Below are 16,923 nucleotides of genomic sequence, written 5' to 3'. Positions count from 1 at the left end.
ATCTCCAATATTTATTAACAAGGTGTCTTCTCATATGATAAACGTGGCAGAGCTTCGGTTACATGCCCGTGGCTACATGTACACCTATTATCTATATATATAATTGTCTAAGGGGTACTTCCGTCTGTCTGTCCGCAACTTCCGTAACGGTTATTCATTAGCTGATTGGTCTCGCCAGCTGCCTGTCATGGCTGCCGTGACCAATCAGCGACAGGCACAGTCCGATTAGTCCCTCCCTACTCCCCTGCAGTCAGTGCCGGCCGGCCGCTCCCTACTCCCCGCCATCACGGCTCACACAGGGTTAATGCCAGCGGTAACAGACCGTGTAATGCCGCGGGTAACTCACTCCGCTACCGCCGCTATTAACCCTCACAGGGTAAGGAGCGAAACTGTGCTCTGTAAGTGTCGGGAGTTACAGCATAATGTTCTAAGATGGCGTCTTTAATATTCCCATAATCGTAGTTCCACTGAGTGTCCATAGCTCTATAGGCTTCAGCAGCTCCACCGTCTAAGAGCCCCACTAGATGTCTGACTCGCTCCCTTTCCAGGACTTCCATTAATCAACATTGATGTTCGAAGTCCTGGAAGAAGCCCTCAATGTCGCCTGCAGCCTCATTAAACGGTTTAAAGTCCTTACGGGACACCCTTGGAAATTCCCTCAAGGTGGGTGCTGTCGTTACAGTCTGTCTGGAGCTTCTAGCTGCTTCCACCATGCGCTGCCTCTCCTTAGCTGTACGAATGGCCTCTCTCTTATCTTCTATGGTGGCCTCATCCCCAAGCAATGCCATCTCCTCCTCATACCACACAACCCACTGACTTTTTTGGATATTTACCTGCAGCTCCTGTCTTTCCTCCCTTTGCTGTGGGAATCCTCCAGCAGTGCCTCTTGCAGGCAAGCTCCTTCCAAAGTCTTAATTAGTTGGTCCTTCGTCAGTCCTTTGTAGCAGACTCCTAATTCATGGGCCTCTGTTTGTAGGCTCCCCACAGTCCAGTTCTTGTATCCTGAGGTTCCAGTTCCAGACATTGATGGGCCGCTGTCCTCCATTCCCTCTGCTCTGACCCCACTGCTTGCCACCAGCCTGTGACGGGGTTTGCGACAGAGCAGAAAGAGACACCAGGCCAATAAACAATCCAACAAGATTTATTGGAACAGGGAACTGGGATAACACAAATGAAAGTAGTTCTGCAGCATCCGTAAGTAGTCCACAATGAATCCACACAAAGGGAGTAGATCCGGGGGCACCACCCAGCAATCCGACGCCAGGGAAATAGAAATAGTCCTTTAGTGAATTCAATGGCTCCAGCAGATGAGGGACACAACACAGTCCCACGTGGCAACTTTTTACCCTCCACACTCTGGCACTAGGATCTCGCCTCAGCATAAGATCCCAGCCCTTCCCAAGTCAACTTACAACTGAGTCAGCCAACACATGAGTCTATTGTTCGGTGTCCTGGGATCCACCCTTCCATGGGGGAGGGCTCCCCCCACTGGTTGTTGACTCATGCCTGATTATATGGCAGTCCAGGGACACAGGTCGGGGGAGGGACACGCTGTTACACACAGTACCTACAGTAAATATGGTGGAGGGTGACAGATGTTCTGGGATTATTTTGCTGCCTCTGGCACTGGAGGTCTTGACTGTGTGCAAATCAACATGAAATCTGAAGATTACCCGAGGATTTTGAGTGGCAATGTAGTGGCCAGTGTCAGAAAGCTGGGTTTGTGTCCCAAGTTAAGGGTCTTCCAGTAGGACAATGACCCAAAACATACTTCAAGAAGCCCCTAGAAATGGATGGAAACATAGCACTGAAGAGTTTCGAAGTGGCAGCAATGAATCTGGATCTAAATCCCATTTATGATCTGTGTAGAGATCTTACAATCTGTGTCGAGAGAAGATGCCTACACATATGAGACCTGGAGCAGAAGCTTGTGGTTGGTTATACGAAGCAATTAATCACAATTATTTATCCCAAAGGGGCTGCAACCAAATATTAAGTTGAGGGTGCCAATAATTTTGTCTGGCCAATTTTTGGAGTTTTGAATGGAATTCTGTCCAATTTGCCATTTTTTCTCTGTTTTCTGTATTGTTCCAATACACACAAAAGAAATAAACCTGTGAATAACACAACATGGGGAATTGTATTAACGTTCTGGTGGAAATACAAATTTTCTGGAACAATTTCAAGGGTGCCAACACTTTCAGCCATGAATGTATAAACTTCAGTAGGTCACTGCCAGCTCCGCAATAACTAGTTACTCCCACCAATCATTTGTACAGGCCGATTGGACACCCGTTACAGGTAGAGCATGGCTTCAGGGGACAAATTTTATATATTTAATCCAAAAAGTAGGAAGTGTTTATAAAAATATACAAATATGTTACAAAATGAGAACCAAATAATACAGTATAAACAAATACAAAAAAAATAAAAAGGGAACAACAAAATAAAAGTTCAAAACCTGTGGCAGGAATAGCGCCGATCTTTACAGAGGTGAGCTCTCTGTTTCTAAATGGTACAATGCTACTACGAGCTGTATCTCCCAACACTGAACAATGAATAACCCAGATTCTGCTCTTACCAGAAAACACATACCTCTCCTCAGTGACCTCCGATGGGGGCTGGTCAATAGGATGCGGCTCAGGTCTCAAAAATTTGGAGATCCCCAACCTTAAGGATATCTGCCCCCTGAAAGTCCCAGGCAGGAGATATTAATGCCATATTTGCAATCATGATTTTAGCTTTTAATAAATATGAAACATGGTACATAATCCATCTGGCTTATATTAATTCGGAGCTGATCGAGAGGCAATGAAAATATATGCATTGCGTTTGTCCCGGGCCATGATGCCGAAAATATGTCTCCCATATGGAACCTAAACCAGTCACAAAAGAAAATCAATGAAGGGCTGTGACAGTGTAGAGGGATCATCATTATTCTCATTTGCACATGGAAACAGGAGAAGCAATGGCATGAAGCTGAATGGGAGAAGATACAGTTTTGACATTAGAAAAAACTTTTTGACAGTGAGGAAGATCAACAAGTAGAACAGGCTGCCACGAGAGGTGGAGAGTTTTCCTTCAATGGAAGACTCATGTCTGAGATGGTTTAGTGAATCCTGCATTGAGCAGGGGGTTGGACACGATGACCCTGGAGGTTCCTACCAACTCTACCATTCTATGATTCTATCATTCATAACTGGACTTCGGTGCCAGGGCACATCACATCATTGCTTGTGTTCCTTTTGAAGACAGAAAGAATAATCCACACAAGCGAGAAAAGTGTCACTTCCCAGCCTCTGGCACAGACCGGTAATGAAGGTGCCTGGCAGTCACCAGATACTGATGCTGGAGGTGACGGGCGGTCACCAGATACTGATGCTGGAGGTGACGGGCGGTCAGCAGATACTGATGATGGAGGTGACGGGCGGTCACCAGATACTGATGATGGAGGTGACGGGCTGTCACTAGATACTGATGATAAAGGCGACAGGCGGTCTGAAGCTTCTGACTCTGCAGCATTTATTCCTCATCTGCCTAAGACTTTTGCACAGCATTATGCAGCACATACATAATATACACAAGTGAATAAATAATAAGGAGGATACAGAACTTGTCCATAATCCTGGTACCGTGCCTCATACTCAGAGCGAATCCCAAGAAAAAGTGGGAAAGTCTGGATGGGACGAGAGCTGATGTCCATCATCACCAGCCAGGAAAGGTGAGCAGAAGAAAAGGACACGCTGGTTACAGAGGTTACATGGGGAGGACGTCGGGCAGAATCCCATCCATACGAGGAACGCTACATAAAACCCCATTATCGAGACACCCTCGATGGTAAGGAGAACACGCTCAGACACACTAATCCAGGTCATTATTACCGCACTGACGGGAAGACTCGTGTATCCAGGTCATTATTACCAAACCGACGGGAAGACTCGTGTATCCAGGTCATTATTACCAAACCGACGGGAAGACTTGTGTATCCAGGTCATTATTACCGCACTGACGGGAAGACTCGTGTATCCAGGTCATTATTACCGCACTGACGGGAAGACGCGTGTATCCAGGTCATTATTACCACACTGACGGGAAGACTCGTGTATCCAGGTCATTATTACCCACTGACGGGAAGACTCGTGTATCCAGGTCATTATTACCAAACCGACGGGAAGACTTGTGTATCCAGGTCATTATTACCGCACTGACGGGAAGACTCGTGTATCCAGGTCATTATTACCGCACCGACAGGAAGACTCGTGTATCCAGGTCATTATTACCCACTGACGGGAAGACTCTGGTATCCAGGTCATTATTACCCACTGACGGGAAGACTCTGGTATCCAGGTCATTATTACCCACTGACGGGAAGACTCGTGTATCCAGGTCATTATTACCACACTGACGGGAAGACTCTGGTATCCAGGTCATTATTACCACACTGACGGGAAGACTCTGGTATCCAGGTCATTATTACCCACTGACGGGAAGACTCGTGTATCCAGGTCATTATTACCCACTGACGGGAAGACTCGTGTATCCAGGTCATTATTACCACACTGACGGGAAGACTCTGGTATCCAGGTCATTATTACCCACTGACGGGAAGACTCGTGTATCCAGGTCATTATTACCGCACTGACGGGAAGACTCGTGTATCCAGGTCATTATTACCGCACTGACGGGAAGACTCGTGTATCCAGGTCATTATTACCCACTGACGGGAAGACTCTGGTATCCAGGTCATTATTACCCACTGACGGGAAGACTCGTGTATCCAGGTCATTATTACCACACTGACGGGAAGACTCGTGTATCCAGGTCATTATTACCCACTGACGGGAAGACTCTGGTATCCAGGTCATTATTACCACACTGACGGGAAGACTCTGGTATCCAGGTCATTATTACCGCACTGACGGGAAGACTCGTGTATCCAGGTCATTATTACCGCACTGACGGGAAGACTCGTGTATCCAGGTCATTATTACCCACTGACGGGAAGACTCGTGTATCCAGGTCATTATTACCGCACCGACGGGAAGACTCGTGTATCCAGGTCATTATTACCGCACCGACGGGAAGACTCGTGTATCCAGGTCATTATTACCCACTGACGGGAAGACTCGTGTATCCAGGTCATTATTACCGCACCGACGGGAAGACTCGTGTATCCAGGTCATTATTACCGCACCGACGGGAAGACTCGTGTATCCAGGTCATTATTACCGCACTGACGGGAAGACTCGTGTATCCAGGTCATTATTACCGCACTGACGGGAAGACTCGTGTATCCAGGTCATTATTACCGCACTGACGGGAAGACGCGTGTATCCAGGTCATTATTACCCACTGACGGGAAGACTCGTGTATCCAGGTCATTATTACCGCACCGACGGGAAGACTCGTGTATCCAGGTCATTATTACCGCACTGACGGGAAGACGCGTGTATCCAGGTCATTATTACCGCACCGACGGGAAGAATCGTGTATCCAGGTCATTATTACCGCACTGACGGGAAGACGCGTGTATCCAGGTCATTATTACCGCACTGACGGGAAGACTCGTGTATCCAGGTCATTATTACCCACTGACGGGAAGACTCGTGTATCCAGGTCATTATTACCGCACTGACGGGAAGACGCGTGTATCCAGGTCATTATTACCGCACTGACGGGAAGACTCGTGTATCCAGGTCATTATTACCGCACTGACGGGAAGACTCGTGTATCCAGGTCATTATTACCCACTGACGGGAAGACTCGTGTATCCAGGTCATTATTACCGCACTGACGGGAAGACGCGTGTATCCAGGTCATTATTACCGCACTGACGGGAAGACTCGTGTATCCAGGTCATTATTACCGCACTGACGGGAAGACTCGTGTATCCAGGTCATTATTACCGCACTGACGGGAAGACTCGTGTATCCAGGTCATTATTACCCACTGACGGGAAGACTCTGGTATCCAGGTCATTATTACCGCACTGACGGGAAGACTCGTGTATCCAGGTCATTATTACCGCACCGACAGGAAGACTCGTGTATCCAGGTCATTATTACCCACTGACGGGAAGACTCGTGTATCCAGGTCATTATTACCCACTGACGGGAAGACTCGTGTATCCAGGTCATTATTACCGCACTGACGGGAAGACTCGTGTATCCAGGTCATTATTACCCACTGACGGGAAGACTCGTGTATCCAGGTCATTATTACCGCACTGACGGGAAGACTCGTGTATCCAGGTCATTATTACCGCACCGACGGGAAGACTCGTGTATCCAGGTCATTATTACCCACTGACGGGAAGACTCGTGTATCCAGGTCATTATTACCGCACTGACGGGAAGACTCGTGTATCCAGGTCATTATTACCGCACCGACGGGAAGACTCGTGTATCCAGGTCATTATTACCGCACCGACGGGAAGACTCGTGTATCCAGGTCATTATTACCCACTGACGGGAAGACTCGTGTATCCAGGTCATTATTACCGCACTGACGGGAAGACGCGTGTATCCAGGTCATTATTACCCACTGACGGGAAGACTCGTGTATCCAGGTCATTATTACCCACTGACGGGAAGACTCGTGTATCCAGGTCATTATTACCCACTGACGGGAAGACTCGTGTATCCAGGTCATTATTACCGCACTGACGGGAAGACTCGTGTATCCAGGTCATTATTACCGCACCGACGGGAAGACTTGTGTATCCAGGTCATTATTACCGCACTGACGGGAAGACTCGTGTATCCAGGTCATTATTACCGCACCGACGGGAAGACTCGTGTATCCAGGTCATTATTACCGCACCGACGGGAAGACTCGTGTATCCAGGTCATTATTACCCACTGACGGGAAGACTCATGTATCCAGGTCATTATTACCGCACCGACGGGAAGACTCGTGTATCCAGGTCATTATTACCGCACCGACGGGAAGACTCGTGTATCCAGGTCATTATTACCCACTGACGGGAAGACTCGTGTATCCAGGTCATTATTACCGCACTGACGGGAAGACGCGTGTATCCAGGTCATTATTACCCACTGACGGGAAGACTCGTGTATCCAGGTCATTATTACCCACTGACGGGAAGACTTGTGTATCCAGGTCATTATTACCGCACCGACGGGAAGACTCGTGTATCCAGGTCATTATTACCGCACCGACGGGAAGACTCGTGTATCCAGGTCATTATTACCCACTGACGGGAAGACTCATGTATCCAGGTCATTATTACCGCACCGACGGGAAGACTCGTGTATCCAGGTCATTATTACCGCACCGACGGGAAGACTCGTGTATCCAGGTCATTATTACCCACTGACGGGAAGACTCGTGTATCCAGGTCATTATTACCGCACTGACGGGAAGACGCGTGTATCCAGGTCATTATTACCCACTGACGGGAAGACTCGTGTATCCAGGTCATTATTACCCACTGACGGGAAGACTTGTGTATCCAGGTCATTATTACCGCACCGACGGGAAGACTCGTGTATCCAGGTCATTATTACCGCACTGACGGGAAGACTCGTGTATCCAGGTCATTATTACCGCACCGACGGGAAGACTCGTGTATCCAGGTCATTATTACCCACTGACGGGAAGACTCGTGTATCCAGGTCATTATTACCGCACTGACGGGAAGACTCGTGTATCCAGGTCATTATTACCGCACCGACGGGAAGACTCGTGTATCCAGGTCATTATTACCGCACCGACGGGAAGACTCGTGTATCCAGGTCATTAGTACCCACTGACGGGAAGACTCGTGTATCCAGGTCATTATTACCGCACTGACGGGAAGACGCGTGTATCCAGGTCATTATTACCCACTGACGGGAAGACTCGTGTATCCAGGTCATTATTACCCACTGACGGGAAGACTCGTGTATCCAGGTCATTATTACCCACTGACGGGAAGACTCGTGTATCCAGGTCATTATTACCGCACTGACGGGAAGACTCGTGTATCCAGGTCATTATTACCGCACCGACGGGAAGACTCGTGTATCCAGGTCATTATTACCGCACTGACGGGAAGACTCGTGTATCCAGGTCATTATTACCGCACCGACGGGAAGACTCGTGTATCCAGGTCATTATTACCGCACCGACGGGAAGACTCGTGTATCCAGGTCATTATTACCGCACCGACGGGAAGACTCGTGTATCCAGGTCATTATTACCCACTGACGGGAAGACTCATGTATCCAGGTCATTATTACCGCACCGACGGGAAGACTCGTGTATCCAGGTCATTATTACCGCACCGACGGGAAGACTCGTGTATCCAGGTCATTATTACCCACTGACGGGAAGACTCGTGTATCCAGGTCATTATTACCGCACTGACGGGAAGACGCGTGTATCCAGGTCATTATTACCCACTGACGGGAAGACTCGTGTATCCAGGTCATTATTACCCACTGACGGGAAGACTTGTGTATCCAGGTCATTATTACCGCACCGACGGGAAGACTCGTGTATCCAGGTCATTATTACCGCACTGACGGGAAGACTCGTGTATCCAGGTCATTATTACCGCACCGACGGGAAGACTCGTGTATCCAGGTCATTATTACCCACTGACGGGAAGACTCGTGTATCCAGGTCATTATTACCCACTGACGGGAAGACTTGTGTATCCAGGTCATTATTACCGCACCGACGGGAAGACTCGTGTATCCAGGTCATTATTACCGCACTGACGGGAAGACTCGTGTATCCAGGTCATTATTACCGCACCGACGGGAAGACTCGTGTATCCAGGTCATTATTACCCACTGACGGGAAGACGCGTGTATCCAGGTCATTATTACCCACTGACGGGAAGACTTGTGTATCCAGGTCATTATTACCGCACCGACGGGAAGACTCGTGTATCCAGGTCATTATTACCGCACCGACGGGAAGACTCGTGTATCCAGGTCATTATTACCGCACCGACGGGAAGACTCGTGTATCCAGGTCATTATTACCCACTGACGGGAAGACTCGTGTATCCAGGTCATTATTACCGCACCGACGGGAAGACTCGTGTATCCAGGTCATTATTACCCACTGACGGGAAGACTCGTGTATCCAGGTCATTATTACCGCACTGACGGGAAGACGCGTGTATCCAGGTCATTATTACCCACTGACGGGAAGACTCGTGTATCCAGGTCATTATTACCCACTGACGGGAAGACTCGTGTATCCAGGTCATTATTACCGCACTGACGGGAAGACGCGTGTATCCAGGTCATTATTACCGCACCGACGGGAAGACTCGTGTATCCAGGTCATTATTACCCACTGACGGGAAGACTCGTGTATCCAGGTCATTATTACCCACTGACGGGAAGACTCGTGTATCCAGGTCATTATTACCGCACTGACGGGAAGACTCGTGTATCCAGGTCATTATTACCGCACCGACGGGAAGACTCGTGTATCCAGGTCATTATTACCGCACTGACGGGAAGACTCGTGTATCCAGGTCATTATTACCCACCGACGGGAAGACTCGTGTATCCAGGTCATTATTACCGCACTGACGGGAAGACGCGTGTATCCAGGTCATTATTACCGCACCGACGGGAAGACTCGTGTATCCAGGTCATTATTACCCACTGACGGGAAGACTCGTGTATCCAGGTCATTATTACCGCACTGACGGGAAGACGCGTGTATCCAGGTCATTATTACCCACTGACGGGAAGACTCGTGTATCCAGGTCATTATTACCCACTGACGGGAAGACTTGTGTATCCAGGTCATTATTACCGCACTGACGGGAAGACTCGTGTATCCAGGTCATTATTACCGCACTGACGGGAAGACGCGTGTATCCAGGTCATTATTACCCACTGACGGGAAGACTCGTGTATCCAGGTCATTATTACCGCACCGACGGGAAGACTCGTGTATCCAGGTCATTATTACCCACTGACGGGAAGACTCGTGTATCCAGGTCATTATTACCGCACTGACGGGAAGACTCGTGTATCCAGGTCATTATTACCGCACCGACGGGAAGACTCGTGTATCCAGGACATTATTACCCACTGACGGGAAGATTCGTGTATCCAGGTCATTATTACCCACTGACGGGAAGACTCGTGTATCCAGGTCATTATTACCCACTGACGGGAAGACTCGTGTATCCAGGTCATTATTACCGCACTGACGGGAAGACTCGTGTATCCAGGTCATTATTACCGCACTGACGGGAAGACTCGTGTATCCAGGTCATTATTACCGCACCGACGGGAAGACTCGTGTATCCAGGTCATTATTACCCACTGACGGGAAGACTTGTGTATCCAGGTCATTATTACCGCACTGACGGGAAGACTCGTGTATCCAGGTCATTATTACCGCACTGACGGGAAGACTCGTGTATCCAGGTCATTATTACCGCACCGACGGGAAGACTCGTGTATCCAGGTCATTATTACCCACTGACGGGAAGACTCGTGTATCCAGGTCATTATTACCGAACCGACGGGAAGACTCGTGTATCCAGGTCATTATTACCCACTGACGGGAAGACTCGTGTATCCAGGACATTATTACCCACTGACGGGAAGACTCGTGTATCCAGGTCATTATTACCGCACTGACGGGAAGACTCGTGTATCCAGGTCATTATTACCACACTGACGGGAAGACTCGTGTATCCAGGTCATTATTACCGCACCGACGGGAAGACTCGTGTATCCAGGTCATTATTACCCACTGACGGGAAGACTCGTGTGTCCAGGTCATTATTACCCACTGACGGGAAGACTCGTGTGTCCAGGTCATTATTACCCACTGACGGGAAGACTCGTGTATCCAGGTCATTATTACCGCACTGACGGGAAGACTCGTGTATCCAGGTCATTATTACCGCACCGACGGGAAGACTCGTGTATCCAGGTCATTATTACCCACTGACGGGAAGACTCGTGTATCCAGGTCATTATTACCCACTGACGGGAAGACTCGTGTATCCAGGTCATTATTACCGCACCGACGGGAAGACTCGTGTATCCAGGTCATTATTACCGCACCGACGGGAAGACTCGTGTATCCAGGTCATTATTACCGCACTGACGGGAAGACTCGTGTATCCAGGTCATTATTACCCACTGACGGGAAGACTCGTGTATCCAGGTCATTATTACCGCACTGACGGGAAGACTCGTGTATCCAGGTCATTATTACCGCACTGACGGGAAGACGCGTGTATCCAGGTCATTATTACCGCACTGACGGGAAGACTCGTGTATCCAGGTCATTATTACCGCACTGACGGGAAGACTCGTGTATCCAGGTCATTATTACCGCACTGACGGGAAGACTCGTGTATCCAGGTCATTATTACCGCACCGACGGGAAGACTCGTGTATCCAGGTCATTATTACCGCACTGACGGGAAGACTCGTGTATCCAGGTCATTATTACCGCACTGACGGGAAGACTCGTGTATCCAGGTCATTATTACCGCACTGACGGGAAGACTCGTGTATCCAGGTCATTATTACCGCACCGATGGGAAGACTCGTGTATCCAGGTCATTATTACCACACTGACGGGAAGACTCGTGTGTCCAGGTCATTATTACCCACTGACGGGAAGACTCGTGTATCCAGGTCATTATTACCGCACCGTCGGGAAGACTCGTGTATCCAGGTCATTATTACCCATTGACGAGAAGACGCGTGTATCCAGGTCATTATTACCCATTGACGAGAAGACTCGTGTATCCAGGTCATTATTACCCATTGACGGGAAGACTCGTGTATCCAGGTCATTATTACCGCACTGACGGGAAGACTCGTTTATCCAGGTCATTATTACCGCACTGTGACCGCCGTAACATCCCAAGAACAATGAGGAGCCACCTCTTTCTGCCATTTCACCACATCTGAAATCTTCCTCCACTTTTTCGTTACATTTTACAGCAAAATAATGGAGTCATTCAAGACTACAACTCGTCCTGAATATAACAAGTCTGATCCGAAGTGAAAAGAAAATAAAGTTACAGCTCTTGGAGGAAGTGATGGAAAAACTGAAAGCAATTAAGGAATAAAAAAGTTGCCGGTGAGTGAAGGGGTTAACGTATCATGCAGCCGTGATGGAGCCGGTCCCTGCTCACCTCCCAGGCAGGGAAGTCATTCTGTGTCGGACCTTACAGTGTAACTTCCCCCACATGCGCCATTATCAGGGACGCTGCTCGTGGGCGGAACATCTTTTCCCATCTGTAACTCCTTCCTGTGACGAGTGGCGGTGACGCTGCGGACATGGCACGGACCTGGGGAGAGGAGGAGAGGCAGCCATCAGGAGGAGCCGAGTCAGGCACAAGTCACATTATCATTAGTGAGGAGCGAGTGTGCTCGTTGCTCGGTGATCTCCGAGTATTTGTTAGTGTTTGGAGATTTAGTTGTTGTCACTTCAGCTGAATGGTTTACAGCTACTAGCCAGGCTGAACACATGTGGGGATTCCCTAGCAACCAGGCAACCCCCACGTGTACTCAGCCTGGTTAGTAGCAGTAAATCAGTCAGCTGAGGTGACAAAAACGAAATACTCGGAGGTCACCCCAGCGTGCTCAGGAAAATCCAAGCAAGGAGTACACTCCCTCATCACTAATTATCATCTCACAGGTGAGCTTCACTGTAAAAATATGGAGAATGTGAAAACCTGAAATGGACGATTTATTTGTGTCATAAATGATAAAGGGAACATTTCACTACACAGATGATTCTCCATGAGGTCTAGGACGTCACGTGAGGAAAGACTGACGAGCTGAATCCTTCTGTGCTCTATGTAGAAGCAGGAGGTCACTGCATGAGTCATGAGTCACCGCAAAAGTCAGGGGAGAAGGGAGCAGCTGGGTCAGGAGGAGGGGATGATGAATGCTGGGACTAGAGACTTCCCGCTTCCACACAGAGCAGAGAAAAGAGAAGAATTATCTGGGTAGAAAGGAAAAAGGAGGGTGATGATCCGGTCCTGGAGCCCTGATCTCCCATCATCCGCTCTGTGATCACATGAGAAGACAGAAGGATCCGCACAAGCCTCATACACAGAAGATCTGGGGGAAGTTCTCCAAGATGTTTGCTACAACCTCCTGCCGAGACCCTCCATAACCTGTGTACAAGTGACGAGAAGTCACTCGATGATGATGGAGGTGACGTCAGATGATGGAGGTGACGGGCGGTCACCAGATACTGATGATGGAGGTGACGGGCGGTCACCAGATACTGATGATGGAGGAGACGGGCGGTCACCAGATACTGATGATAGAGGAGACGGGCGGTCACCAGATACTGATGATGGAGGTGACGGGCGGTCACCAGATACTGATGATGGAGGTGACGGGCGGTCACCAGATACTGATGATGGAGGTGACGGGCGGTCACCAGATACTGATGATGGAGGAGGCGGGCGGTCACCAGATACTGATGATGGAGGAGACGGGCGGTCACCAGATACTGATGATGGAGGAGACGGGCGGTCACCAGATACTGATGATGGAGGAGACGGGCGGTCACCAGATACTGATGATGGAGGAGATGGGCGGTCACCAGATACTGATGATGGAGAAGACGGGCGGTCACCAGATACTGATGATGGAGGGGACGGGCGGTCACCAGATACTGATGATGGAGGAGGCGGGCGGTCACCAGATACTGATGATGGAGGAGACGGGCGGTCACCAGATACTGATGATGGAGGTGACGGGCGGTCACCAGATACTGATGATGGAGGTGACGTCAGATGATGGAGGTGACGGGCGGTCACCAGATACTGATGATGGAGGAGACAGGCGGTCACCAGATACTGATGATGGAGGTGACGGGCGGTCACCAGATACTGATGATGGAGGAGACAGGCGGTCACCAGATACTGATGATGGAGGTGACGGGCGGTCACCAGATACTGATGATGGAGGAGACAGGCGGTCACCAGATACTGATGATGGAGGGGACGGGCGGTCACCAGATACTGATGATGGAGGTGATGGGCGGTCACCAGATACTGATGATGGAGGAGACGGGCGGTCACCAGATACTGATGATGGAGGAGACGGGCGGTCACCAGATACTGATGATGGAGGAGACGGGCGGTCACCAGATACTGATGATGGAGGGGACGGGCGTTCATCAGATACTGATGATGGAGGTGACGGGAGGTCACCAGATACTGATGATGGAGGAGACAGGCGGTCACCAGATACTGATGATGGAGGAGACAGGCGGTCACCAGATACTGATGATGGAGGAGACGGGCGGTCACCAGATACTGATGATGGAGGGGACGGGAGGTCACCAGATACTGATGATGGAGGAGACAGGCGGTCACTAGATACTGATGATGGAGGAGACGGGCGGTCACCAGATACTGATGATGGAGGGGACGGGCGTTCATCAGATACTGATGATGGAGGAGACCGGAGGTCACCAGATACTGATGATGGAGGGGACGGGCGGTCACCAGATACTGATGATGGAGGAGACGGGCGGTCACCAGATACTGATGATGGAGGAGACGGGCGGTCACCAGATACTGATGATGGAGGAGACGGGCGGTCACAGATACTGATGATGGAGGTGATGGGCAGTCACCAGATACTGATGATGGAGGGGACGGGCGTTCACCAGATACTGATGATGGAGGGGACGGGCGTTCACCAGATACTGATGATGGAGGAGACGTGCGGTCACCAGATACTGATGATGGAGGAGACGGGCAGTGACCAGATACTGATGATGGAGGTGACAGGCGGTCACCAGATACTGATGATGGAGGAGACGTGCAGTCACCAGATACTGATGATGGAGGGGACGGGCGGTCACCAGATACTGATGATGGAGGGGACGGGCGGTCACCAGATACTGATGATGGAGGAGACGGGCGGTCACCAGATACTGATGATGGAGGAGATGGGCGGTCACCAGATACTGATGATGGAGGAGACGGGCGGTCACCAGATACTGATGATGGAGGGGACGGGCGGTCACCAGATACTGATGATGGAGGTGACGGGCGGTCACCAGATACTGATGATGGAGGTGACGGGCGGTCACCAGATACTGATGATGGAGGTGACAGGCGGTCACCAGATACTGATGATGGAGGAGACGGGCGGTCACCAGATACTGATGATGGAGGAGACGGGCGGTCACCAGATACTGATGATGGAGGAGACGGGCGGTCACCAGATACTGATGATGGAGGGGACAGGCGGTCACCAGATACTGATGATGGAGGTGACAGGCGGTCACCAGATACTGATGATGGAGGAGACGGGCGGTCACCAGATACTGATGATGGAGGAGACGGGTGGTCACCAGATACTGATGATGGAGGGGACGGGCGGTCACCAGATACTGATGATGGAGGGGACGAGCGGTCACCAGATACTGATGATGGAGGGGACGAGCGGTCACCAGATACTGATGATGGAGGAGACGGGCGGTCACCAGATTCTGACGATGGAGGGGACGGGCGGTCACCAGATACTGATGATGGAGGTGACGGGCGGTCACCAGATACTGATGATGGAGGAGACAGGCGGTCACCAGATACTGATGATGGAGGAGACGGGCGGTCACAGATACTGATGATGGAGGTGATGGGCAGTCACCAGATACTGATGATGGAGGGGACGGGCGTTCACCAGATACTGATGATGGAGGGGACGGGCGTTCACCAGATACTGATGATGGAGGAGACAGGCGGTCACCAGATACTGATGATGGAGGGGACGGGCGTTCATCAGATACTGATGATGGAGGAGACCGGAGGTCACCAGATACTGATGATGGAGGTGACAGGCGGTCACCAGATACTGATGATGGAGGAGACGTGCAGTCACCAGATACTGATGATGGAGGGGACGGGCGGTCACCAGATACTGATGATGGAGGGGACGGGCGGTCACCAGATACTGATGATGGAGGAGACGGGCGGTCACCAGATACTGATGATGGAGGAGACGGGCGGTCACCAGATACTGATGATGGAGGAGACGGGCGGTCACCAGATACTGATGATGGAGGGGACGGGCGGTCACCAGATACTGATGATGGAGGTGACGGGCGGTCACCAGATACTGATGATGGAGGTGACGGGCGGTCACCAGATACTGATGATGGAGGTGACAGGCGGTCACCAGATACTGATGATGGAGGAGACGGGCGGTCACCAGATACTGATGATGGAGGAGACGGGCGGTCACCAGATACTGATGATGGAGGAGACGGGCGGTCACCAGATACTGATGATGGAGGGGACAGGCGGTCACCAGATACTGATGATGGAGGTGACAGGCGGTCACCAGATACTGATGATGGAGGAGACGGGCGGTCACCAGATACTGATGATGGAGGAGACGGGTGGTCACCAGATACTGATGATGGAGGTGACGGGCGGTCACCAGATACTGATGATGGAGGAGACGGGTGGTCACCAGATACTGATGATGGAGGTGACAGGCGGTCACCAGATACTGATGATGGAGGAGACGGGCGGTCACCAGATACTGATGATGGAGGGGACGGACGGTCACCAGACACTGATGATGGAGGGGACGGGCGGTCAGCAGATACTGATGATGGAGGGGACGGGCGGTCAGCAGATACTGATGATGGAGGGGACGGGCGGTCACCAGATACTGATGATGGAGGAGACGGGCAGTGACCAGATACTGATGATGGAGGAGACGGGCGGTCACCAGATACTGATGATGGAGGAGACGGGCGGTCACCAGATACTGATGATGGAGGTGACGGGCGGTCACCAGATACTGATGATGGCGGAGACGAGCGGTCACCAGATACTGATGATGGAGGTGACGGGCAGTCACCAGATACTGATGATGGAGGGGACGGGCAGTCACCAGATACTGATGATGGAGGGGACGGGCAGTCACC

The 16,923-nt window shown here is 50.6% G+C and overlaps 1 protein-coding gene across 1 annotated transcript in view; it reads right to left on the bottom strand.

The window, feature by feature from the left end:
• Window positions 1-11,835: 11,835 nt before the first annotated feature.
• Window positions 11,836-16,923, bottom strand: part of LOC138672454 (basement membrane-specific heparan sulfate proteoglycan core protein-like) — a 213,526-nt gene continuing 208,438 nt past the window's right edge. Inside the window, exon 11 of the mRNA XM_069760432.1 lies at window positions 11,836-12,301. Coding sequence (XP_069616533.1) covers window positions 12,162-12,301 — 140 coding nt within the window. The 3' untranslated portion in view covers window positions 11,836-12,161. The remainder of the gene's footprint in view (window positions 12,302-16,923) is intronic.

Source organism: Ranitomeya imitator, chromosome 3 (assembly GCF_032444005.1).
Source record: "Ranitomeya imitator isolate aRanImi1 chromosome 3, aRanImi1.pri, whole genome shotgun sequence".
NCBI classification, from domain to species: Eukaryota; Metazoa; Chordata; class Amphibia; order Anura; family Dendrobatidae; genus Ranitomeya; species Ranitomeya imitator.
Note: the sequence above shows the minus strand (reverse complement) of the source record. Positions and strands in the feature narration are given on the sequence as shown.